The sequence below is a fragment of the Entelurus aequoreus genome, linkage group LG07, assembly GCF_033978785.1.
Source record: "Entelurus aequoreus isolate RoL-2023_Sb linkage group LG07, RoL_Eaeq_v1.1, whole genome shotgun sequence".
NCBI lineage: Eukaryota > Metazoa > Chordata > Actinopteri > Syngnathiformes > Syngnathidae > Entelurus > Entelurus aequoreus.
Genome location: NC_084737.1, coordinates 48,233,937 through 48,261,273, shown reverse-complemented (window position 1 = coordinate 48,261,273; position 27,337 = coordinate 48,233,937). Strand labels below are relative to the sequence as shown.

The 27,337-nt window shown below is 40.3% G+C and overlaps 1 protein-coding gene across 9 annotated transcripts in view; it reads right to left on the bottom strand.

Moving 5' to 3' along the window:
* LOC133653943 (ERC protein 2) overlaps positions 1-27,337 on the bottom strand; it is a 421,278-nt gene that overhangs the window by 221,992 nt on the left and 171,949 nt on the right. For 7 of the 9 annotated variants that reach the window (XM_062053792.1, XM_062053798.1, XM_062053795.1 and 4 more), the window contains one exon: positions 7,733-7,893. In XM_062053792.1, the coding sequence (XP_061909776.1) occupies positions 7,733-7,893 (161 nt within the window). Of the gene's footprint in view, positions 1-7,732; positions 7,894-19,028; positions 19,257-19,805; positions 19,956-27,337 lie in introns of those variants that run through there. The other 2 variants (XM_062053800.1, XM_062053801.1) reach the window with 2 other exon arrangements.

Below are 27,337 nucleotides of genomic sequence, written 5' to 3'. Positions count from 1 at the left end.
ATACTTGATCATTTCGCGATATTGCCATATTTTTGCTGAAAGGATTTAGTATAGAACAACGACGATAAAGATCGCAACTTTTGGTATCTGATAAAAAAAAGGCTTGCACCTACCGGAAGTAGCGTGACGTAGTCAATTAAACATATACGCAAAGTTCCCTATTGTTTACAATGATGGCCGCATGAAGTGAGAGAGATTCGGACCGAGAAAGCGACAATTTCCCCATTAATTTGAGCGAGGATGAAAGATTTGTGGATGAGTAAAGTGCAAGTGAAGGACTAGTGGGGAATAGAAGCGATTCAGATAGGGAAGATGCTGTGAGAGCCGGGGGTGACCTGATATTCAGCTGCGAATGACTACAACAGTAAATAAACACAAGACATATATATACTCTATTAGCCACAACACAACCAGGCTTATATTTAATATGCCACAAATTAATCCTGCATAAAAACACCTAGGTGTTTGTTATGCTAGCTCCTAGCTCCTATGCTAGCTCCTAGCTCCTAGCTCCATATAAGCCGCCAATCCAACTCAAACACCTGCACAACACACACAATCACTCAGCCCAAAAGATCGTTCACCTAACCCAAGTTTCATAAAGCTTATATATTTAAACAAAGTAACGTACGTGACGCGCACGTACTGGCAAGCGATCAAATGTTTGGAAGCGCAGCTGCTACTCACGGTACCTGATATTCAGCTGGGAATGACTAAAACAGTAAATAAACACAAGACATATATATACTCTATTAGACACAACACAACCAGGCTTATATTTAATATGCCACAAATTAATTCTGCATAAAAACACCTATGTGTTTGTTATGCTAGCTCCTAGCTCCATAGAACACGCCAATACAATTCAAACACCTGATCAACACACACAATCACTCAGCCCAAAGGACCGTTCACCTAACCCAAGGTTCATAAAGCATATATATTTAAACAAAGTTACGTATGTGACGCGCACGTACAGCCAAGCGATCAAATGTTTAGAAGCCAAAGCTGCATACTCACTGTAGCACGTCTGCGTCTTTGTCATCCAAATCAAAGTAATCCTGGTAAGAGTCTGTGTTGTCCCAGTTCTCTACAGGCGTCTGTGTATCGAAGTCAAAAGTCCTCCTGGTTAGAGTCTCTGTTATCCGAGTTCTTCGATCTTGACTGCATCTTTCGGGAATGTAAACAATGAAACACCGGCTGTGTTGTGTTGCTGCTGACTTCCTTCGCAAAATACGTCCGCTTTGCACCGAGAACTTTCTTCTTTGCTTGCTCAGCTTCTTTCTCCATAATGCAATGAACATAATTGCAACAGATTCACCAACACAGATGTCCAGAATACATCCAGAATGAGATGAAAACAGCTATTTTGTATTGGCTTCAATGTGGAAGCCATACCCGTGTTCCCCGGGCTACGTCACGCGCATACGTCATCCTCAGAAGCGTTTCGAACCGGAAGTTTAGCAGCAAATTTAAAATTGCAATTTAGAAGTTAACCCGGCCGTATTGGCATGTGTTGCAATGTTAAGATTTCATCATTGATATATAAACTATCAGACTGCGTGGTCGGTAGTAGTGGGTTTCAGTAGGCCTTTAAAGGAGCAACATGTAATAATGTGGCCAGAAATGGTACTGCAATCACGGTCAAAATTCTGTAGTCCCCTCCCTCTCTCCCTGACTGAGGTTACCAGATACAAGAAACCTCAATCGACTGAGCTACTCCAAGGAACTTCAAACTTCCACGGCCTCTTACTAGGGGTTGAGGTGCTGGGACCATAACAGTTGAATAGACAAGCGTTTTGTCAATAACACATTTTTAACCAACACATTTTACACATGCCTGCGTACAATATCACAACAAATGGCAATCATATGGTTATTGTCAGTACTATTAGAAAACAAAGACTAAAACAAAGTACAACCAACGCGAGCAATGGTTACATTGTTGAAAATAAGTAGAGCATGCTAACGCCCAAAACTAAAGAGGAGATTTTACCAAGGTATGCCTATAAGCTACTGTTTCAAACATTTCAGATCGCCACATAACTTTTTACATATAGTCCACAATATGCAAACACGAATGAGGATGTTGTCCAGGAGCCCTGTGATGATGTGGAGGCTTGTCCAGGGTGTTCTAAATTAATTGTGCAGTCATTCCGCTTTTAAATTCAGCTCCAGCAATGATTGGGGCTTTCCCACTCCTAACGGACTTGCATGAACTCTAGTTTTCTATTGTTTTTATGTTTTATTATATCTATTATGTGCTTTTGTTTTATGCTCTTGTTAGCAATTGTACAAACAGTCTTAGTAGATCACACTAACAACATGCCCATTAATAAACACACGCTATTTATCAACACTTGTTATTTGAGATCTTAGTATACCAGACCATGTGTTTGCTTGAAACGAATTAAAAAGATATTGAATTAAATGCAAGACTGCACACATTGTCATACACCCATATTCACAATATCAAGATGTGTTGACAGTTAGCTATTTGTGGAAAACTAAACAAAATATTAGAAACATCTCACAGTATGATATTGTACACTACCTGGCCAGTCAAAGAAAAGCATACGCTAATAATTTGTGGACCCCCTTTAGCTGTGATAGTGAGACGCAGTTGCTGTGGCATCATTTTCTCAAGCTTCTGCAGTTTTTTATTTCCCTCATTCGAGAGGTCTTCCGCCAATGTCCTTTATTTCTGTCCAGAGTTGCATTCATTTTTTGGCCATGGACCACTGCATGTTTCCCAGCTGTTCTTCCACTTTTTAATAATGTGTCGGCCAGTTATTTAACCTAATTTTAGTAGTTTTAGCAATCCCCTTGGACATCTTCTCATGCTTGTTGCATGCCAATAATTTGACCCCTCATGTTTGTTCAATCAATTGATATGCTATTCATTGCATTAGCTAGAGTTAACAACTTGTTGCTCGGTGGATCATGATAACCCATGCAGTAATTATCCAATGGGAGACTCTTACCTATTTGCTTAGGTAAATCCAAGTGGTGACAATTATTTATAATTAATAGATGTTATACGTTTGCAGCTGGGATGATAACTCTATATGTTTTTTATGCCACTCAACTTTTCAATTTTATATCGAAATTAAGTTATTTGCAAATTTTAAGCGACACTATCTTTTCAATGTGTTTTAAGCATTATTGCCCGCCTTCTAATGGCTTTTAGCACAAAATAACTACGCCTGTGCGTAATTTGGATATATAATGTTAATTATAATTGCACGTATAGTCTATCGTAACGACAAGACTACAAATTGCTTCTCTGGAACTGCCTTTGAGTGTGCACGCACTCCCTAAATGTATGTGTGAAGCAGACAGTGGTGAGTGACGAACAAAACAAATTAAGTTAAAGTTAAAGTACCAATGATTGTCACACACACACTAGGTGTGGTGAAATTTGTCCTCTGCATTTGACCCATCCCCTTGTTCACCCCCTGGGAGGTGAGGGGAGCAGTGGGGAGCAGTGGGCAGCAGCGGTGCCGCGCCCGGGAATCATTTTTGGTGATTTAACCCCCAATCCCAACCCTTTATGCTGAGTGCCAAGCAGGGAGGTAATGGGTCCCAATTTTATAGTCTTTGGTATGACTCGGCTGGGGTTTGAACTCACAACCTACCGATCTCAGGGCGGACACTCTAACCACTAGGTCACTGAGTCGGACTGACAAGCAATTTTTATACAATAGAATAAGTCAATTTAAAAAATATATACACTTAAGGAATGTATACAGTGACTTCCAGTCCATAAGCCACCACTTTTTTCTGATGCTTTGAGCCATGCTAATTTAGGGACTTCTTTCCAGGTTTTACATTTTGCCAATACATTTTGCCTCGCCATATCACACCAATGAAATTCCCGAATGGGTCACAGTGGACCAATGAAATTGTTCCAATTATATAAAACACACTCACACAATCATTCAAACAGCCATTACGCACATTATGGACTCACCCCACAACATGGGGAACAAACAACGATATGTACCAGACACAACCCCAAAGCCAAAGACGATTGGAGAAGGAAGCAACCGCTGCAAGGAATGGAAATCTGCAACCACAAACGGCCTCCCAAAGGCCTGACCGCCGCGCACTGAAGACGACAACTTCAGCGGTTTCAGTGCACAGTCGAGGGGATGGATGAAGACCACGCTCAATGACCTCTTCGGTCGGCTACTGTATGTCGTGTTACAGGCACTGTCTTTTGTTAAACTTGTGAATGAACACAATCGTCTGTGTAAAATTCTTCATGTTTCAACGTGTACACTTGAGGCCTATAGACTTAAGTGTTAGGGTTAGAATAACCCTGTTCATTATATATTTTTTTGGTTTGAAAAATGTAACTAACAAATTGCAAACATCCCCTTTAAGTGTAAATTAAACTATTGCAAAGTCATTTTCTTTAAAGTATTCATACGGAGGGCAGACTCTGTCTAGTGTCCTTTTCCTTTTTTTTTTATCTCACTCCTTTTTGATCCACCCTGTGCTGCATACAGTGGAGTGTTAATTTCTATAGCGGTGTGTGGTGGACTTGCAGACACACCAAACTTTGCTTCCATTTGTGGTTCCACTCTTTTTCTATCGTCTTTCTTCCATCACTTATTTCCTCCTTTTCCTCATTAACCACCTCTTCTTTTTACCATCAATTTCTTCTTTTTTTTTTTTTCTTTCTTTTTTTTAATTCTTTATTTTAACTTGGAACATCTCTACTTTTAAATATGTCTAATGTAATCAACGATGTACTTAATCTACCCATGCTTTTCCTCAGAATTGCTGCCGGTGCAGTTTCCCCTTATTATCATTTTTGATCAACTGTAAACAGATATCATAGCAAATATGTTGCCAGTCTGCAGGAGGTTGCTGTATCATTTTTCTTTCACCTCATCCAGGTTATGAAAACATCTCAGTAACTTAATACTTAATATAACCAAAACATGCATGTAATTACTAGTCCTGTTTATGTACACTGTGTGTGCGTGTGTGTGAATACTGAATCCAAACACACAATAATATATGATCCCTAGTCTATAAATGTCTTTTCTGCAGTCCCCAACACAAACTAGAAGAGAATATTGCAAATGGCCTATGATTGTATATTTTCTAACTTCAACCAGAACTTTTTTGTAGTAGTACAGGCTGTTTGTGCACAGCAAAGAGTGATTATGTTTGTGCTTGTGTCCCCATTCTGCATAAGTAGCCCTGAGACTTGTTACAATGCAACTCACCAAGCATCTCTCCGCTCACAGTTCAACAGCCTTTTAATCCTCATCATCACCGACCCCAAACCCATGCTTCTGACCTCCTCATGCGCTCTGCGTTGCATGCACAGAAGACCACACACAGTCTTGTGCCCTTCGTGCCCCCTCCATTCAATTGCACCAGTAAAAATGTGCATCCATTCCAAAGATTTTCACACAAAGGATCCCATGTAATTTGTTGCCGTGTATGTCAACCAACCATTACACTGACCTTCTTCCTTAAATATCTCTCTAACTGATTTAATATTAAATTAGATTTAATATTAGATTTAATAATGATTTTAAATTAGCACCAACACAGTAAACAACATTAATGTACTTGCCAAGGAAATGATCTGTCAGTGTGTTTGCAATTTCACATCTATGCCCGCACAGCTTGTGACTGTGTCATATGAAGCACATTGGAAACCACTTTTTAATATACTTAGAACGTGGAAACTGGGACAGTCAAGAAGACCATTTAAATCATAAAAGTGTGTATTTGTGTGTTTGGCACAAGAATTTGTCTTTTTCTGTCCAGCAATTTCTAAAGATGCTGTCAGAAACAGACACACTCACACAAATTCTCCTTGCAAGACATAATGGAATTACATTTGTTTTTCAACACATGCAATACTTTTGTTTGACATACTGTGGGGAGGGGGGCTGGCATTAAAGTTTGACAACCACATCTGCTGCTCTGTGCGCCTTCTATCAGAGAATTAGAAACGAACACGCGTTGTTTCTCCACTGATAGATCACAGAACTCACTTACACATTCATACATCACACATGGCAAGACAGCCACCCATTTTGTCCAACACATGAAAAGGCTTCATGAAGGCTGGATAAAAAAGTTACTTTTCACAGGGCAGCTATAGACAACAGTGGATACGACTAATATATTTCTAGGACTACTTAATGATGAGTGGACAAAGCTCTACATCAGGGGTACCCAAACGTTTTGCCTTCAAGGGCCAAAGGAAAAATGTACCAATGGACTATGGGCCAAACACAGGTATTTTAAGCATACAGCATCACTATACTGTAAGTGAGGAGTTTAACTCATATTACTGTATATAACGAACTGAAAATTGTCATATTTGATATGCAGAGCAACTTGTTAGCCTCGATATGTCATTAATGTGTATTACATTTTCAGTCCACCCTTTGGCACCCCTGATCTAAATGCATAAAATCCTTAGTTAAACCTGAATGCAAAATCTTAATCTTGAGATTTTGTGTCGGGATTTGCAGGTGACGAACTCCAAGATGCAGAGATGGCAGGCATGACGGAGGAAAACATGACTTTAATGTCCAAAGGAATCAGGCAGGAAAGCAGGAATCAGGAACCAGGATAACAGCAACACAGGAAACAGGCAAACAGGATACAGGAGAACTCGAGACAGGAAACAGCAAAAATCTAACAATACTCAAGCAGTGACTTGAGGACAAGGCAGGCATAAATAGTAGCTGGCTGATTGACACCAGGTGTGGCCTGGCTGCCAATCAGCCGCAGGTGAGGGGAAACAGTGCTCAGACAAAGATGTAAGAAACGGTCAAGAATAAAAAACCAACACAACAGGAAGAGTCACCAAAATAAAAGCACAGGACAGGAACTAACCCAAAACACAGCAGAACACCAACAAAAGGGCATGGCTTGGCATAAACAGCCGTGACAATTTTGAATGTGCCCAACATTGTTAAAAACAGTTTAAGGAAGACCCTTTGTAACCATTAAGAGGTGGTTAGATGATGTTAGTGTGGAAGAACTTTAGAACCCTAACCTCAACCCTTTCAAAAAATCGGAATGCCAATATCAGTGACCTCCTAATTCACAAATATTGTTGTTTTAGTAAACTTGCTGGGGCTCAAATCTCAGTCTGTGCCCATTTCACATTTGCCCTTCAGGCAAGTTTGTGCAAAAATTGTAATTGAATTGAGAATGTCCTCCAAACTCCAATACAATTCCATGAATTCGAATTGACGTTATCATCATCACTTCAGATTTTGACTTGTCAACTATGTATCCTGAAATGACACTGAAATCCTTCAAACATTTTAAAAGTGCAGAAGTCACTGAATCATTAATGTACAGTATGACATCACCAGTGTATAATGATAACGTGTGTGATGGATCAGTTCTAATTAAGTCTGTTAAAGGAACTATACTAACAGCACATGCAGTAGGAAGGGGATTCAAATGGCCCAATTTGTTGTGGTTTACCTGAAACATGAAATGTGACGAATTGTGGGGTGCATTACTCACTTTAGCCACCAAATGGCAGTAAAGTGTTGAATATCTTAAAATGTGTTTTGTGACAATTCCAACTTTCCATCATTTTCAGCAGACTGCACTGCAAAAATGATTAACTTCCCCCCATCCTCTCACGCGAGATCCACCCAGGAATGGGGCCATACCTTTCCTTACTGTTGCTTTTCAGTTCAAAGATAGATAGAAAGAAAATAAAACTAACTTCATCTCCAGAATCTCCTCCAGCTGTTTCCGTCGTTCCTGTCGCAGGCTGGTGAGATGTCCATCTCGTTCATGCAGGGTCTGCTGAGTGGAGGATAAACGCAACTTGTAGCTATCCAGCTCCTGTCGTGTCTTCTCCAGGGCCCGCATTAGCTCCTCCAGCTAGTCGAGGGGAGACATACTTTAGGTACAAACAATGCGATGGAATGTTTTATATTTACTAACTGTAAAAACCAGCCAGTCTTGAGAGATGCAATAAAAGTGATGCATCAAATTTTGCCTCTACAAGAATATAACAAAATAAACATCTCATAGAGCTAATCAAGGTAACCAAAACAGGAGAACCCTGTTTCAGAATGACTGAGGTTACATGGGCATTTCCAAACGTTTTTGGTCCCCTGCTGTTCAGTTTTCCCAATTGTTAGGTTTACGGTGTTTACATGAGCTGCGAGAACTAGCGTATGCTGTTTACATGTGCAGTAGGGGTCGAAGCCGACATCCACTCCGCTTGACTCCTCGTAATGGACAAAACCGGCAGGATTCCAGCCGCTGGTGTTGTTCTGTTTTTTAGCCTTATAGTATGCCGTCTTGAGCGTCTTCCAACGATACTTAACCTGCTCGGTTGTCCGAACATAGTCTTCACACACTTGTTTTATAAATGTCACCGTTCCTGTGCTTTCTTCCATCTATATGCGCCATAATGTTAAGATCTTTCAGAATGCTAAGGCGTAGTCTCCTCGTCACACCAGTAATGCTGACTTTTGCTCGCCATGCTGTTTGTTTGTATTTCTCCTTCTTCTTCTTTGTTCTCATGTCTCTCCCGCCCCGCTTTTGAAGTGTCACTCGACGTAACACCGTAAACGTGATGACGTTCTGTCCGACGTCAGAGTAAATATGTCTCGGGTGTATACATGCGTCATTAAACGGTTGTGGACAGGCGTACCCCAGCAGTCCAAAACGGTTCATCCGCACACAGGTTGGGGCCCGAAACGGTTGATTTCACGCGTTTACATGTGCAGTGCAAACCTTTTTCCCGAGGGAAAACTGAACAGCAGGGGACCAAAAACGTTTGGAAATGTGCATGTAACCAGGCTCAATGATGCAGTGCAATTTGATTAACCACAGTTAAATGAACACCTTTGTGACAGTTTTAATCAATCAATCAAATGTATTGTTTACATTTAAAAAAGGTAGACTTTTAGATTGTGCAGGTATACCAAATGATGTGTCTTGTCAGTGTAGTGTGTGTGTGTACGAAATTCAGTTAAATCAGGGGTGTCCAAACTTTTTCCACTGAGGGCCGCACACGGAAAAATTAAAGCATGTGGGGGCCATATTGAAATTTTTCATTTTCAAACCATAACAAAATATATGGATTTTTTATTTTATTTTACCTTTAGGGGTCCCGGGGACCATTAAGGGTCTCAGTCACTAAAATGTTAAAAATAAGTCAGATGATTATTTTTTTTAAAATATTTAACGCTTACAGTAAATCTCTATATCAACTTCAAGTTGATATAAAGTAATACAAATTAAACAATTTTTTTTATGGCTTTTCTGTCAAAAACAACTTAGTTTTTTTATAATAAAACTGAAATATGCAGTATTTAGTCATTAGAGCCCTAAAACATCAATAATGCAGGACACCATTGATTTTAATTATTTCATATTTTTGAGTAATCACAGTGAAAAGATAAATAAAAAATTACTAAATATATTTGGGATCCAAAAGGTGCCCCACTCATAAAGTGATACATTTTTATTAGGTTTTTCTTTTACTTTCAACACTTAAAGGCCTACTGAAACCCACTACTACCGACCACGCAGTCTGATAGTTTATATATCAATGATGAAATCTTAACATTATAACACATGCCAATACGGCCGGGTTAACTTATAAAGTGACATTTTAAATTTGCCGCTAAACTTCCGGTTCGAAACGCCTCTGAGGATGACGTATGCGCGTGACGTAGCCCGGCGAACACGGGTATGGCTTCCACATTGAAGCCAATACGAAAAAGCTCTGTTTTCATTTCATAATTCCACAGTATTCTGGACATCTGTGTTCGTGAATCTGTTGCAATCATGTTCATTGCATTATGGAGAAGGAAGCCGAGCAAGCAAAGAAGAAAGTTGTCGGTGCGAAATGGACGTATTTTTCGAACGTAGTCAGCAACAACAGTACACAGCCGGCGCTTCTTTGTTTACATTCCCGGAAGATGCAGTCAAGATGGAAGAACTCGGATAACAGAGACTCTAACCAGGAGGACTTTTGACTTTTTTGACTTCGATACACAGACGCCTGTAGAGAACTGGGACAACACAGACTCTTACCAGGATTACTTTGATTTGGATGACAAAGACGCAGACGTGCTACTGTGAGTATGCAGCTTTGGCTTCTAAACATTTGATCGCTTGACCGTATGTGCGCAACTTTTTTTTGCGTATATACGTAACTTTTTTAAAATATATAAGCTTTATGAACCTTGGGTTAGGTGAACGGTCTTTTGGGCTGAGTGATTGTGTGTGTTGATCAGGTGTTTGAATTGTATTGGCGTGTTCTATGGAGCTAGGAGCTAGCATAGGAGCTAGGAGCTAGCATAACAAACACGCAGGTGTTTTTATGCAGGATTAATTTGTGGCATATTAAATATAAGCCTGGTTGTGTTGTGGCTAATAGAGTATATATATGTCTTGTGTTTATTTACTGTTGTAGTCATTCCCAGCTGAATATCAGGTACCGTGAGTATGCAGCCTTGGCTGCTAAACATTTGATAGCTTGACCGTATGTGCGCGTCACGTACGTAACTTTTTAAAAATATATAAGCTTTATGAACCTTGGGTTAGGTGAACGGTCTTTTGGGCTGAGTGATTGTGTGTGTTGATCAGGTGTTTGAATTGTATTGGCGTGTTCTATGGAGCTAGGAGCTAGCAGAGGAGCTAGGAGCTAGCGTAACAAACACGCAGGTGTTTTTATGCAGGATTAATTTGTGGCATATTAAATATAAGCCTGGTTGTGTTGTGGCTAATAGAGTATATATATGTCTTGTGTTTATTTACTGTTGTAGTCATTCCCAGCTGAATATCAGGTCACCCCCGGCTCTCACAGCATCTTCCCTATCTGAATAGCTTCAACTCCCCACTAGTCCTTCACTTGCACTTTACTCATCCACAAATCTTTCATCCTCGCTCAAATTAATGGGGAAATTGTCGCTTTCTCGGTCCGAATCTCTCTCACTTCATGCGGCCATCATTGTAAACAATAGGGAACTTTGCGTATATGTTCAACTGACTACGTCACGCTACTTCCGGTAGGGGCAAGCCTTTTTTTATCAGATACCAAAAGTTGCGATCTTTATCGTCGTTGTTCTATACTAAATCCTTTCAGCAAAAATATGGCAATATCGCGAAATGATCAAGTATGACACATAGAATAGATCTGATATCCCCGTTTAAATAAAAAAAATTCATTTCAGTAGGCCTTTAAGTTACGAGATCAACTTCAGATATATCTGTCGATTTTATACTGGAACAATTATTTTGTTTGTTTTATGCACTTTTGTCAAAGAAAAATTTGATGTTTTTATATGGCAACTACACAATATATGCAATATTTACCACATAAAACATTTTAAAGTGAAATATTTGAAGTAATTGGAGCCCTGAAAATAATTCATTATAACATGGATTTTTTGTCATTATTTTTTTTTTTTTGAGCAATGGCAAAAAAATAAAAATAAAGAAAGACAAAAGAAGAAAAAACAGCCTGCATGGCAGCTTTTGTGTCAACATTGCAACTTTTTCTCGTTAGATTTCACTTCATTCCACTTTTTTTAATGTTCTTTTTTATTTTTACAATAGTATTTCCAGAATGTGTGGCGGGCCGGTAAACAATTAGCCGCGGGCCGCAAATGGCCCCCGGGCCGCACTTTGGACACCCCTGAGTTAAATGAATGAATGCAATGTATGGCTGTTTGAAAATGAGGGTTGGGTCAAATGACCATAATTGGTTGCGCTGGCATCAAGTCTTCCCTCGCCTCCTCTTCTTTTCCATTGCTAATTTTTTCACACGCTGGAGTGTTTGTCTATAGTCTAGAGCAGGTGAGATCAATGAGCACACATGCCCTCCAACCGTGCAGACCCACTTGTCCCACCTGAGTGTCTAACAGGCAGGATGTGACCTCTGGGCATCATTACCCTAACACAGGAAGTATGTAATTGTCTGAGAGCAAGCACTTCACCAAAGGATGCAGTGCTGTAGTAGTTGGGCTTTTTTTAAACGATGTAAGTGTATGACCTGAAGAACATCAACTGATCTTTCTTCAATTGTGACAACTTGTAGATTTCTGATCCAAAACACATTTGACAAATTATTTTTGGATCCAAAACAAAGGAAGGGAAGGAGTAATGAAAACTAAGTAGAAAGCCCTCCATGGGGTGCGACATAAAAGAAAGAACCGGCCTCTTTTATGATGAGGCCAAATCGTTCGCACATTTTCAGGACGCTCCCCATCTCCGCCTGCTTGGTAGGTGTGTTACACAGATGTCCAACTGTGTTCACTGTTCCTTTAGATCACTTTAGGAGTGAAGGAAAGGTTGGGGGGGGGGGGGGTATGGGAGAACTTTGAATACAATGCACTGAAGCAGTTCGATGAAAGTAAATAAACTCAACATGCATGCCAACAAAAGCTGACCTCATGAAAGTCCAACAAAAAAAAATTGCTAACAACTTGTCAAATTGTCTAAAATCAATTAGTAGTCTCCCAGCAGTGTGTGGGGGGGTGGATAAACTGATAGCTGGGCACTATTACCTATGTAATTGTTGCCATTAGTCTGTCTGTCAGTTAGTTAGTTAGTTAGTTAGCAAAATACAGTGGAATTGCGATTCAAGAACGCCTCATTGTACAAACTTTTCGAAAAGCTAACCACCGACCGAATAAAAATAAGCTTTAGTGTACGAACCTTGTGTCCATGTACGAACGTGGGACAAATGTGTGCCATTGGGTGTCTCGCAGTGCAGCCATTTTGTGCTGGCAGCCCAGCGGTTGTTGGCAAGCTGATTGATCGCCGGTGCTCATTCAGTCGGCAGAGTGCTGCTGCTAGCGACTATGCTACCTTGTGTGTTTGTTTAGCCTTTTTACAACATTTTTCTAGTTTTGCTAGCTCAATATGAGTCCAAAGAAAGCAATGGACAAGCAATATGTGGTTTCAAACATTCAACATCCACTCTCCCTTCAGCTCAGCACCAGGAAGATTAACTGACAAGGTAAAATGGTGGATTTTAGTTTGTATTCCTAATTATTAGGGATGTAACAGTATTACAAATACCGCAGTATTTCTGTATGATTTTGTACGTTATTTGTTTTTTGGACAATAAATCTGGTCAAGTTATGTTGCTAACAAACAGGCAAACAACCCCAAGCCTAAACATAACCTATTTGGCGCAGGTAAGAAAGTATGCTTTCTGCAAAGCAAAGCAAAGTGCGCCACTTTCGTTTAGAGCGTTTACAATGCGACAAAGAGCCAGCTTGTATCGTTGCTTCTCATGGCGAAAAAACACAAAAAAAATGTTCAACGCGAGAAATAGAAGTAAACTAATAGCTACTTGATACATCCTCAATACATCCATCTATTTTTTTTACTGCTTGTCTGTCAATGTCACGGGGGGAAAAACAGGGTTGGACTTCATAAACCGTCACACTAAAAAGATATTTGAAGCCAGCGAAGCTAAACATCAATTTGTGAGGTATTTACATTATTACAATTTATATTGAGAAGCAACATTTGAATGAACATAAAAAATTACCACTGTAAACAGTGCTTCCCATAATGCAAAAGTTGAAAGACACTAAACTGTACATTATTGTTTCATACTCGTTACACTGGATGTTTACATTGTTACTTTAAAGATATCAACCCTAAGTCATGTATTTTAATATTTACTTGAAACACTGGATGTTCCTGCACAATTATTTGCACTAAGAAATACTTGTTTGTAGTAAAAAAAATATAATTAGAACTTTTTAGCATTATGTTTGTGTTCAATTACAGTAGGCATGTTATTCCTAAACATTTCTGCCGTTTTATTTTACACACGATGGCATTTTTACCAAGCTTTCTTTTCTTGGAAATATGCCGCAATAATATCGTACCGTGGCCTTAATACCGTAACAATATTGTGCCATGAGCTTTTAAACCCTTACATCACTACTAATCATTGTTGCGACCTGGCTTTTAAATCTAAGGAGTTTTGTGATTTGAAACAGTGAGAGCACCACAGGGCTAGTGACAGTTTGTATGCACTTTCCAATGCGGACAGTTTGGCTATTGTTGTTGTTTTGGCTTTTTTTCAATTAAATATAAAGATATGTTGGTTTGATATTTCCTACTGTATAGCGCTTTATACTGTGTTCATCGTGTACAGACTTTTACTAAAATATGAATTTTGTAGAGGCTGGAACCCATTATTCATGTGTACATTGTTTCTTATGGATACATTCACTTCACTATACAAACGTTCCTATTCACAATCCCTGTTCAATAACCAACTGAGTTCCACTGCAACTCAAAAAGTTATCAGCAAATTTTAATGAAACTTTCAGGAAATATCCAAACTACTATTACTGACAAGAGTGTTTAATCTGTTTCTTTTATAGCACTATAGATAGCTTTAAAAATTAAGGGCGGATCTTCATCTAACTTTCAGAAAATGTCTGAAATGGGTGAAGGAACAAGTTATTACATTTTGGGGACTGATCCGGATCACTGTCTGGATTCAAGACTGTTTTAATATTGTGATGTAAGGTCTGTCTGCGCTCTCTGATTGCTTTTCCGGTTCCTCATGTTTGTTGTTGTTGAAAAGCCACACTGTCTATTATGAAAACCAAATGTCACACATCCCATATTTGTCAGCCCAATATTAGTCCACCACCCAGGCTAGCCCTTGTGTCACAATCACATCATTAATAAGGAATACAATGCATTTTAGTGAAATTAGGGATTTAATCATCTTAGCGGTGAGCCTGTGCGTGCTAATTTAGCTCAACTTCAAGGGAAAGCCTCCAGCCAGGCTAAGGCTTACTAAGACTGGCTAAGCTGATTGAGGGTTTAGAGGTAAAGGCCAAATCCCCCTTTGTCCATTTGCGTCGGTGTTGCAGGTTCAAAGGCCTAGTTCAAATGCCACAGGAAGGTGGGGGGCATTAGACATCAAGACAGATAGACGGACAAAGGCAGGGAAAGTGTGGAGATAATCAAGTGAGACGAGTTAAGAAGGCAGATGGGTTAGAGGGAGGCTCAAGATGAGACAGAGTGAGTTGGTTGGACAAACTGGGACTTTGCATTGAGGGTGTGAAGAAAAGTGACCCAGAGAATTACCCATGCTTCAATTCCGCCATTTAGGCGATGGAAAACTTTCAGCGCATTACACATCATGAGACTGATTACATTGGAACAGACAGGAGAAGAAAGAACTTTTCAAGGGGGACAAATGTGAGAATGTCAGGAATGGTGCCAGGATCAGGTGATACTTTACTGACTTTAATGTTTTGTTCTCTCCTTAGTGAGAGGCAAGGTTGACAAACGTGGAAATGCATGCTTATGTTCGCATGTAACCTTCCTCTTGTGTGCATGACGTCATGTTGGCTCCCAGAGTTCAATGTGCTGACAGCAGTGAGCAGTGAGCATCATTAGGGCCGAGCAGCTCGAGCACTGAGCCAAATGGTTATCTTTTGTTGGGTGGACAGCATGACTGCTACATTCTGGCTCCAAATGCATCAAGTCCATTCACCAGCAAGAGAGCACAATGGCTCAGTATGTTCTCTGCATGTAGGGGCCCAACTGTTTTGAAGCTGATGGCTTTTTGAGTGTCACGGTTTGGAAAGGCATTCATTAGTTCACATTGGGGGAAAAAGCCTCTGAGCGTGTGAAAAGTCCCACCACCAAGTTTCTTTCCAATCTGCCATTGCCTGAAAATATTGTTTACTAAACACTGTATCCATGTGTCCGCATGCTGACTGTAGTGTTAGCATGAAAGGGGTATTAATTACATTGGCTTTGACAGAAATTCTTAAACTGAATTTGACTTTCCATTAAATATCTGCTTCAAACAACTATAAGTGTTTAGTCTTGTCAGTATTTTGTCATACATTTCCTGTGTCAGTAAAGAAGCATTGTGTGTGTTTGTGTGTAACTGTGATGCAGCACGATTACTACAATCCTATATAAATGGTATTTTATAAAAAAAATATCTTTTGGATCATTAAAGTTTGTCTAAGTCCAAGTCTAAGTTTAATTTCCACTTCTAACCACCAGGAGCTCCTGTGTTATTAATGGCACTCGATAAAGTGAGGACATTCTATCGTATTTTCAGGACGAGAAGCCGCTACTCTTTCCCAACGCTTTGAAACCGACAGCTTACAAAACGGTGAGACTAATTTATGGATTTTCTTTGCTAACAGCCAAAATGGTTTGTGTTTAACAAATAGTTTTAATTTTAAACCGACAGACACACTGAAAAAGTGTGTTATTGTTGGTGCTACGGTGCCATCTTTTGGACGAGTTCGTTTACTGCAGGTGCTGCGGTTTGAAAATGTACTTCCTGTTTCATGCCTTGAACCGGAAGCATTGTGTTTCTGTTCAAAATGATTCTTCATTCATCACTTCAAGCAACGTTTCTAAGTTTTACAATATAACTGAAACAATTCATGCTTACACTAAATCGTCCCATGTTTTATGCATATTTGTAAGTGCTATCAAGATGTAATCAAGCTAGCATCTTTAGCATTAGCAATAATGCTAACACTTTAAAATTGTCCGTGTTAGTGTTATTAACCCTACAGTGGCATTTGTTGTGTATTAATTCAGTTTCGTAAATTTCCCAAAACGTCACTGTGGAGTTTTTGAATCTATTAGCTGATTGGAGAACTAGCTTTTGCGCCTAGTGGGTTCATGATGATGACTTTTGTTTTGTTTGATCAGCAGTTTTACTGCCATATGACAGGCACTGTTTGGAAACAATTAAGGAATTTAAATAAACATTTTAAAATATCTAATTTCACAACGTATAAATCTGCGGTTTACAGTCCATGTGGCTTCCATCCATCCATTTTCTACCGCTTGTCCCATTCGGGGTCGCGGGGGGTGCTGGAGACTATCTCAGCATTCCGGTGGAAGGCGGGGTACACCCTGGACAAGTCGCCACCTCATCGCAGGGCCAACACAGATAGACAGACAACATTCACACTCACATTCACACACTAGGGCCAATTTAGTATTGCCAATCAACCTATCCCCAGGTGCATGTCTTTGGAGGTGGGAGGAAACCGGAGTACCCGGAGGGAACCCACGCAGTCACGGGGAGAACATGCAAACTACACACAAAAAGTTCCCGAGTGCAGGATCGAACCCAGGACCTTCGTATTGTGAGGCAGATGCACTAACCCCTCTTCCACCGTGCTGCCCTCCATGCGGCTTATATATGTAAAAATATTTTTCTTCAAAAATGTTGTGGGTGGGTGTAAATTCCAGTGCGCTTTATTCAAATGCGCCTCCACACAAAAAATAGGAAACCCCCTTTTCTTTCATCCTGCTGTTTTCCTTCCTAAAGTTCACACAAAATTACTCACATACAGCTGAATAATCTTCTGAGACTATGAAAAATTTAGCAGCCATCAATCAGAATGATAGTACAGCATGTAAGCTTAAGTAATTGATTAACAAATCAGGGTCCTACAAAACCTAAGTTCCCACCGTGCTGCCCTCCATGCGGCTTATATATGTAAAAATATTTTTCTTCAAAAATGTTGTGGGTGGGTGTAAATTCCGGTGCGCTTTATTCAAATGCACCTCCACACAAAAAATAGGAAACCCACTTTTCTTTCATCCTGCTGTTTTCCTTCCTAAAGTTCACACAAAATTACTCACATACAGCTGAATAATCTTCTGAGACTATGAAAAATTTAGCAGCCATCAATCAGAATGATAGTACAGCATGTAAGCTTAGGTAATTGATTAACAAATCAGGGTCCTAGAAAACCTAAGTTCCCAATAAGAGCACTGTACAGTATGTGCTCCAGTACACACAGGTTTATAAGACATGGTAACAGAAGGACTTCAAGAAGCAGCGTGCAAGTAAGATGCTGACTTATTCTCAAGGCGAAAGACGAAAATCAAACCATTGTTCACTGGAAACCATCGTTCGCTCGAGGCTAGCTTAAGCTTAGCATAGTAATGCAGGGAGTCTATAGCATGGGATTCAAGAAATACAAAAACTAGGGAGTGGCGTAAAACCAAACAAACGTCACGTGTATTGAAAAAGACTGCCAGACAGAGTGTAGCGAGAGGCAGTTATAAATAGCTCTCTGATTAGTGATCAGTAGCAGGTGAGCGTCCCAACCACTAATCAGAGGCAGGTGCAGGAAATCAAGATACATGGCAACAAGAAAAAAGCTGAAACAGAAATAGACAATAAACTAAGGATAATATTACCAAACTAAACATCACTAACATGACCTGGGCAACGGGACATGACAGTATCCTCTCCCCTTAAAGATTCCAGACACAGAAAAAAAGGTTCAAAGTCACAAGAGGGTGGAGGGAGGAGTTGACGGCGAGTCGTCAGGCCAATTATTTCTGTAGCCACCAGGGACAAGTCTGGTGGCGGCGGCGAGTTGAACGCTCCTGCAGCTGGCTAGGGGGCTATCGCAGACAAAGTTGTGTGGGTGATAATAAGTCCTCAGCAGCCAGTTCGGTCCACACCCTAGTCAAGGGCATGGCTACTGATGGCTCAGGGGGCGTCCATTGACTGGCCTTATTCGTGGCTGACAAGGGCGCTTCTGCAGTAGGAGAACGATAAATAGTGGCGTTGTCAGAAGACCAACTAGAGACGAGAATGTTGCCGTCATTGGAAGACCCACTCGAGACGAGGATGGTGGTGTTGTTTGGAGACCCACTGGAGACGAGGATGGTGGCGTGGTTAGGACACCCACTGGAGACAAGAATGGTGGCGTTGTCGGGAGACCCATTGGAGACAAAGATGGAGGCGTCGCCGGAAGAACCACTGGAGACAAAGATGGTGGCGTCGTCGGAAAACCCATTTGAGAAAATGGTGGAGTCGTCGGAAGACTCACTTGAGAGGATGGTGGCTGCATGCCCACTTGAGAGGATAGTGGCGTCTGCAGACCTACTTGAGTAGCTGGAGAGCAGCAGCAGCAGGCAGCTTGACTGGACGTAGGACTGGCGGCGGAGGCCGTGCAGGATTGGTTGGACGTATGACTGCTTGGACGAGCTCAGCTGGAGCTGACGTTGCTTGACTGGAGCGAGCTTGACTTGATTGGAAGTCGAAGCTGGATCGAGCTTGGCTGCTGGTGGTGTCGGCACAAAAAGCTGATCTTCCATTTCCAGCTCATTCAACACCTTCCGGTAGCACTCGTTTATCCAGGCCACACTGTACTTCTCTGGAGAGTCCCCGGTAGATTGCGGTGCTGGAGAAGGAAGTGGAGCTGGAGCTTTAGCCGATAGCGCCCCCGCTGGTGCATTGGGAAATTGGGAAGGTTGACAGGTATGCAAGTTTGGAATAGACTAGTAGAAAAGAGATTGCCATGTCCAACATTTGACAACACAAATGTTTTTTTTTCTAAATTAATGCAGAACAATTTTCCAAAAAAAGTGTTGAAAAGTTTTCCCAGAAGAGTGGGAGTTGTTGGAACTGCAGACCTGTCATGGCCAAAGGTCCTAATACTCAAGCCAGTAAAGTGTAGGTTTATAATTTTTTTAGCTGGCCATAAACCACATGTATGGTGAAAATGTAAACTAAGAATGCCTAACCTGCAGCATCATACAAAATACAAAAGAAACATAACATGAGATGACATATTGGCTTATGTCAATATGTCTGCTTCTAATTAGTGTAATAGTATTTAGAGTTAACCATAGACTGCCTGTAGGTAAACACTTCCGCCACGTGAGGGTGCTTATTTCGCTCCTTGGGCCTTTAGTGAGCTTTAACGTGGACTGCATGATACGCTGTACTTGTAGGCATTCTGTAAATTAATGTTTGCAAAACACATCAGGTCCACCTGTCTCTGGTCCTGAACACGGATTGTCTCCTCTTGAGCCCACAGAACCTCTCTTTGAGCAGAAGTGTTCATGCTCTCCCTCAGGGCCTTCAACTGTCTGATCTGCTCAGCTGTCTCCTGCATGGCATCCTGGGAGGCTGAGAGAGGAAGCTGAGAGGCAAGTAGGTTTTACCAGAATGAGTAGGAAGTAAAGTGATGAGGGAGAGAGAGTTTTTCTTTTTAAATGTATTTTAAACTCTGCCATTTTTTCTTATATGACCATGATTGTCATTGTAAAAGTGGAATGAGAGAATTACAGCAGGCCAAAACTGTGGCAAGAGAGCATCTATTATATATATATATATATATATATATATATATATATATATATATATATATATATATATATATATATATATATATATATATATATATATATATATATATATATATATATATATATAAAAACACTAAAAAGAAACAGCTTACAAGAATGTAAAATGTTCTGAGCTTTGTGGATTTTCATATCGAGTGCAAGATTCTGAACATTCCCATGCAGAATGCAGTGTGTACGCGCATGTGTGTGTGTCTGTGTGCGTGTGTGTGTGTGTGTGTGTGTGTGTGGCCTCTACGACACCTATGCTGAGTAGGAAAAGGATCGCTCTTCACATTGGCTGATGGAACTGTGAAAGAAAACACTGAACAGAAATAATAAACCCGCAGCTTCTCTCGCTCTTTCATTTTGAAGTGGGGGGGAGGACTTGCCTTCAAGTTCACACGTTCACACTTTGCAGACGAGCTGTGCAGAAATCTCGGGGTCACATGGGTATGAAGACTCTGTCTGGCCAATATTTTGAAATTAGTCCAAAGTCTCACTTTCTGAAGCAACCTGGTGGCCAATGTACTATAGGTGGACAGTCTATACAGCCACTGCAATAGTGGATTTCTTAGGGCTGATATGACAGGACACCCAAATTACATTAATAAGGCATGCAGTGAAACTGACAGCAGCGATGGGAGTCTGCCTGCGGGTGATGAGAACAGTGCCAAGCCGGGCAAATCACAAGCGGAAACTTGTTGCTCGTCACGTCAGCACCACACAGCTGGAGGTGAGCGACAAACCCCTGTGCACACATGCACAGAGGCAGGCTGTGTGAATCAACCCTCCAGCTCTGTAATTGGATGTGACAGACGGCAAGTAATTCGATGCACCAGAATCAACAAGTGCTGCTGTGACCCCACCCAACAGAGAGATATAAGCACACACACATTTATAGGAGTAAAGGCCTCCCGCCCTGCACTGGGATGTTGCTGCTTCTGGGACTCTGTGTGAAACCCAAGCAGAAGACTGCCCCTGTATGTCAATATGCATAAATGTAGCCCTACATCCTGTGTGTTTTGTGTAATTTGTATTTGCAATAAGATATTATATCACTCATCATTTACTGTATATACAGTATACTGTACTTAGCGCAGTCAAAAGATTGAAAAAAATGACAACTAAGAGTGATATATTTATATATATATATATATATATATATATATATATATATATATATATATATATATATATATATATATATATATATATATATATATATAGTCGCGATTAAAAGTTTACATACACTTGTAAAGAACATAATGTCATGGCTGTCTTGAGTTTGCAATACTTTCTACAACTCTTATTTTTTGTGATTGGAGCACATACTTGTTGGTCACAAAAAACATTCATGAAGTTTGGTTCTTTTATGAATTTATTATGGATCTACTGAAAATGTGACCAAATGTGCTGGGTCAAAAGTATACATACAGCAATGTTAATATTTGGTTACATGTCCCTTGGCAAGTTTCACTGCAATAAGGCGCTTTTGGTAGCCATCCACAAGCTTCTGGTTGAATTTATGACCACTCCTCTTGACAAAATTCAGCTAAATTTGTTGGTTTTCTAACATGGACTTGTTTCTTCAGCATTGTCCACACATTTAAGTCAGGACTTTGGGAAGGCCATTCTAAAACCTTAATTCTATCCTGATTTAGCCATTCCTTTACCATTTTTGACATGTGTTTAGGGTCATTGTCCTGTTGGAACACCCAACTGCGTCCAAGACCCAACCCCCAGGCTGATGATTTTAGGTTGTCCTGAAGAATTTGGAGGTAATCCTCCTTTTTCATTGTCCCATTTAAAGCACCAGTTCCAAAGGCCTCACCTTTTCTCCTCCAAACATATTGATGGGTATTGTGGCCAAACAGCTCAATGTATGTTTCATCTGACCACAGAACTTTCCTCCAGAAGGTCTTATCTTTGTTCATGAGATGTCAGATGAAACAAACATTGAGCTGTTTGGCCACAATACCCAGCAATATGTTTGGAGGAGAAAAGGCAAGGACTTTAGGCCCAGGAACACCATTCTTACCGTCAAGCATGGTGGTGGTAGTATTATACTCTGGGCCTGTTTTGCTGCCAATGGAACTTGTGTTTTAAATGGGACAATGAAAAAGGAGATTTACCTCCAAATTCTTGAGGACAACCTAAAATCATCAGCCCGGAGGTTGGGTCTTGGGCGCAGTTGGGTGTTCCAACAGGACAATGACCCCAAACACACGTTAAAAGTGGTAAAGGAATGGTTAAATTCAGCTAGAATTAAGGTTTTAGAATGGCCTTCCCAAAGTCCTGACTTAAACGTGAGGATAGAAACAAGTCAATTTTAGAAAACCAACAAATTTAGCTGAACTGCACCAATTTTGTCAAGAGGAGTGGTCACAAATTCAACCAGAAGCTTGCCAGAAGCTTGTGGATGGCTACCAAAAGCGCCTTATTGCAGTGAAACTTGCCAAGGGACATGTAACCAAATATTAACATTGCTGTATGTATACTTTTGACCCAGCAGATTTGGTCACATTTTCAGTAGACCCATAATAAATTCATAAAAGAACCAAAGTTCATGAATGTTTTTTGTGACAAACAAGTATGTGCTCCAATCACTCTATCACAAAAAAATAAGAGTTGTAGAAATGATTGGAAACTCAAGACAGCCATGATATTATGCTCTATAAAAATGGGACCCATAACCTCCCTGCTTGGCACTCAGCAACAAGGGTTGGAGTTGGGGGTTAAATCACCAAAATGATTCCCGGGCGCGGCGCCGCTGCTGCCCACTGCTCCCCAAGGGGATGGGTCAAATGCAGACGACACATTTCACCACATCTAGTGTGTGTGTGAGACAATCATTGGTACTTTAATCTTTAATCTTTACAGGTGTATGTAAACTTTTGACCACGACTTGGTATATATATATATATATATATATATATATATATATATATATATATATATATATATATATATATATATATATATACATATACATATATATATATATATATACCAAAACCGGAGGTAGTCTATAGACAATAGTACTATAACACTACTATATTATTGTATATACATTATATCAATTTTTTGGGTGCCTCTATTGGCAGGTAGCTGCAAACACAATTTTGACTGTGAATACTGTACGTAAAGCAGCGGAGAATGTTAAAATGCAAATTCTTAGGACCTGTACCACTGAACACACACATCCACAGACACACGCACGCAGACAAAACCACTTACCACATAGGCTGATCCAGACAGACACATCCATCTGTCTCTGTCAAAAAAATTGCATAGACAGCCTTAAAGGGGCTGTCAGCAACTTGTATGCGGCTGCCTAGAGGGCACTAACATTTCAAAGCACGTAAACTAAGCCCTATGTAACGATTTTGCTTTTAATGTTGGCAATCGTTGAATGTATATTCTATTGTAACATAATTGCAAATTGTTAGTTGCTTCTCTGGGACTGCTTTTGTATACGTGCATGCGCTCCTGTGTGTGTATAAGACAACAGTGACAGATGGATGGTCTGGTACCCAAGTGTGGCAGATGCCTCTCTGTTACAGCAAAAAGTAATAAAAGCCCAGTTTAAAGGTTTGAAGTGAATATTTCCTAAGTGTATTTTCTTTGTGTTGGCCAAGTGTAGCGTGGCGGGATTGAGACGATGGAGCGGAGAGATGCTATCGCTTTATCTCACTCAAACTCTCCTGCATGGCGAGGGGGGCGTGGAGGCGCAGCCACGTTTGTTTGTGTTTATCCTTGGGGAACGCTGCGTTCCCCATGAATGCAGAGATACAGAGAGAGCCGTAGCGGTGAAGAGAGAGCAAGAGAGAGGTTTGTGGGACAACCTGACTACCGAGAAGACATTATACAGAACAGTAAGATTGATTCCCATCTGTAAAAGAAGATGGAGGACGGATAGGCATATGGATTATGTTGGGCTATTATCAGTCACGTTTAACGTTTTACTTCAGGGATCTCCAGACTCCTTTCCACCGAGGGCCAAATGATTTTAGGGCCATTTTGATTTATTATTCCTTATTCTTTATTAATGTTTTTAGCAAAACCACCCAGTGTAGGTCAAGATATGGTTGTTAAATTTACTTTAGGGAGTATTATTGTTAGTGTGATATGAACTTCAAACATTCATTATTTTAACCTTGTACGTTTTCTATGGGGCTCTATTCCTCCGTTATAGAGTTTATTGGTTTATTGTATGTATAGAATATTCCCTGGGGGCCTATAAAAATATATGCAAAAAAAAAAAAAAATCAAGACATATGCAGCCTGCAAATGGCCCGCACTTTAGACACCCCTGCTAGACACAATTGCTCGAAATCTTTTGTAATACTGCATTATTGAATATTTAATGGACCACAATGGTAACAAGCCTTTTGGATTTTTGTGCCATCCATTTGCCTTTTTAAAGCATTACATGGATTCAATTCTTTAAGATGTCAATAAACTTCTCAATCAATCAATCAATCAATCAATCAATTATTTCCTGATGGTTCTGTCAATGTGGTTCTTTGCACCAACCATGACCTTCTTCCACCTACCTGCTATAGTGCTTATCCTGTTGAGGAGGAAGACACCATCTTACATCAGTGATAAAGGCAGATCACGTCCCGTTTGCATGCAGGGCGACTGAGCTTTGGCTAGTTGAAAGATGTGCAATTATATAAACCACAAAACGATCAATGAACTTCTTTCTTAACGTTTTGTCGTTATTAAATGTGTGTTTTGTTACTGCAACATGGAAATCACACTTCCTGTAATAGAAACCCAGCAACACAAAAATAATAATAAGTTGTAGTTACGGTTACACAACATAGATTTTCTACGGTATAAATTTGGCCAATGATAGAGCTGCTAATACTATTGTTAGATTGTGATAATCCAAGTTGATTAAACATTCTATTTGTGTCCTGCAAATTTGAAAGCGACAGGCAAACGAAAGGGTCCTTAAACCACTTTAGCGTTCTTGCTAGCGCCTAATTTCCACAGTGCGAAGCAATCCTTGCCTCATGGCAGCAAATAAAGTCAGTTTCCTTAAAAGTTATTATCACTGGAGGATGAAGAATACCAAAACATTCTACAATACATACCGTAGAAGGTTATGCTAACTGCTCACTATACTTTTGAGTGTATAAATAGCAGGGTTGTACGGTATACCGGTATTAGTATAGTACCCCGATACTAATGAATCATCAGTACTATGCCACAACGACGACTCTTACTGACCTACTGCCTTCGGTAATGGCACCATTCCCAAATTATGTGGGCTCTATTGATAACCTCACTAACAACTTTAATGACGCCCCGCGCGACACCATTGATATTGTAGCACCGCTAAAGCTAAAAAGGGCCCCTAAAAGGCGTACCCCATGGTTTACAGAAGAAACTAAAGCCCAGAAATTATCATGTAGAAAGCTGGAACGCAAATGGCGTGCGACTAAACTTGAGGTTTTCCATCAAGCATGTAGTGATAGTTTAATAACTTATAAACGCATGCTTACCTCAGCTAAAGCTAAATATTACTCAAATCTCATCCACCTCAACAAAAATGATCCTAAATTTTTGTTTAGTACAGTAGCATCGCTAACCCAACAAGGGACTTCTCCCAGTAGCTCCACCCACTCAGCAGATGACTTTATGAATTTCTTTAATAAGAAAATTGAAGTAATCAGAAAAGAGATTAAAGACAATGCATCTCAGCTACCACTGGGTTCTATTAACACAGATACAACTGTATATACGACGGATACCGCCCTCCAAAATAGTTTCTCTCTCTTTGATGAAATAACATTGGAGGAATTGTCAAAATGTGTAAATGGGACAAAACAAACAACATGTTTACTTGACCCAATTCCTGGGAAACTTATCAAGGAGCTTTTTGTATTATTAGGTCCATCAGTGTTAAATATTATAAACGTATCACTTTCCTCTGGCACTGTTCCCCTAGCATTCAAAAAAGCGGTTATTCATCCTCTACTCAAAAGACGTAACCTCGATCCTGATCTCCTGGTAAACTACCGGCCGGTGTCCCACCTTCCGTTTATCTCGAAAATCCTCGAAAAAATTGTAGCACATCAGCTAAATGAACACTTAGCGTCTAACAATCTCTGTGAACCTTTTCAATACGGTTTCAGGGCAAATCACTCTACGGAGACAGCCCTCGCAAAAATGACTAATGATCTATTGCTAACGATGGATTCTGATGCGTCATCTATGTTGCTGCTTCTTGATCTTAGCGCCGCTTTCGATACTGTTGATCATAATATTTTATTAGAGCGTATCAAAACGCGTTTTGGGATGACAGACTTAGCCTTGTCTTGGTTTAACTCTTATCTTACTGACAGGATGCAGTGTGTCTCCCATAACAATGTGACCTCGGACTATGTTAAGGTAACGTGCGGAGTTCCCCAGGGTTCGGTTCTTGGCCCTGCACTCTTTAGTATTTACATGCTGCCGCTAGGTGACATCATACGCAAATACGGTGTTAGCTTTCACTGTTATGCTGATGACACCCAACTCTACATGCCCCTAAAGTTGACCAACACGCCGGATTGTAGTCAGCTGGAGGCGTGTCTTAATGAAATTAAACAATGGATGTCCGCTAACTTTTTGCAACTCAACGCTAAGAAAACGGAAATGCTGATTATCGGTCCTGCTCAACACCGACATCTATTTAATAATACCACCTTAACATTTGACAACCAAACAATTAAACAAGGCGACTCGGTAAAGAATCTGGGTATTATCTTCGACCCAACTCTCTCGTTTGAGTCGCACATTAAGAGTGTTACTAAAACGGCCTTCTTTCATCTCCGTAATATCGCTAAAATTCGTCCCATTTTGTCCACAAGCGATGCTGAGATCATTATCCATGCGTTCGTTACATCTCGTCTCGATTACTGTAACGTTTTATTTTCGGGCCTCCCTATGTCTAGCATTAAAAGATTACAGTTGGTACAAAATGCGGCTGCTAGACTTTTGACAAAAACAAGAAAGTTTGATCATATTACGCCTATACTGGCTCACTTGCACTGGCTTCCTGTGCACCTAAGATGCGACTTTAAGGTTTTACTACTTACGTATAAAATACTACACGGTCAAGCTCCTGCCTATCTTGCCGATTGTATTGTACCATATGTCCCGGCAAGAAATCTGCGTTCAA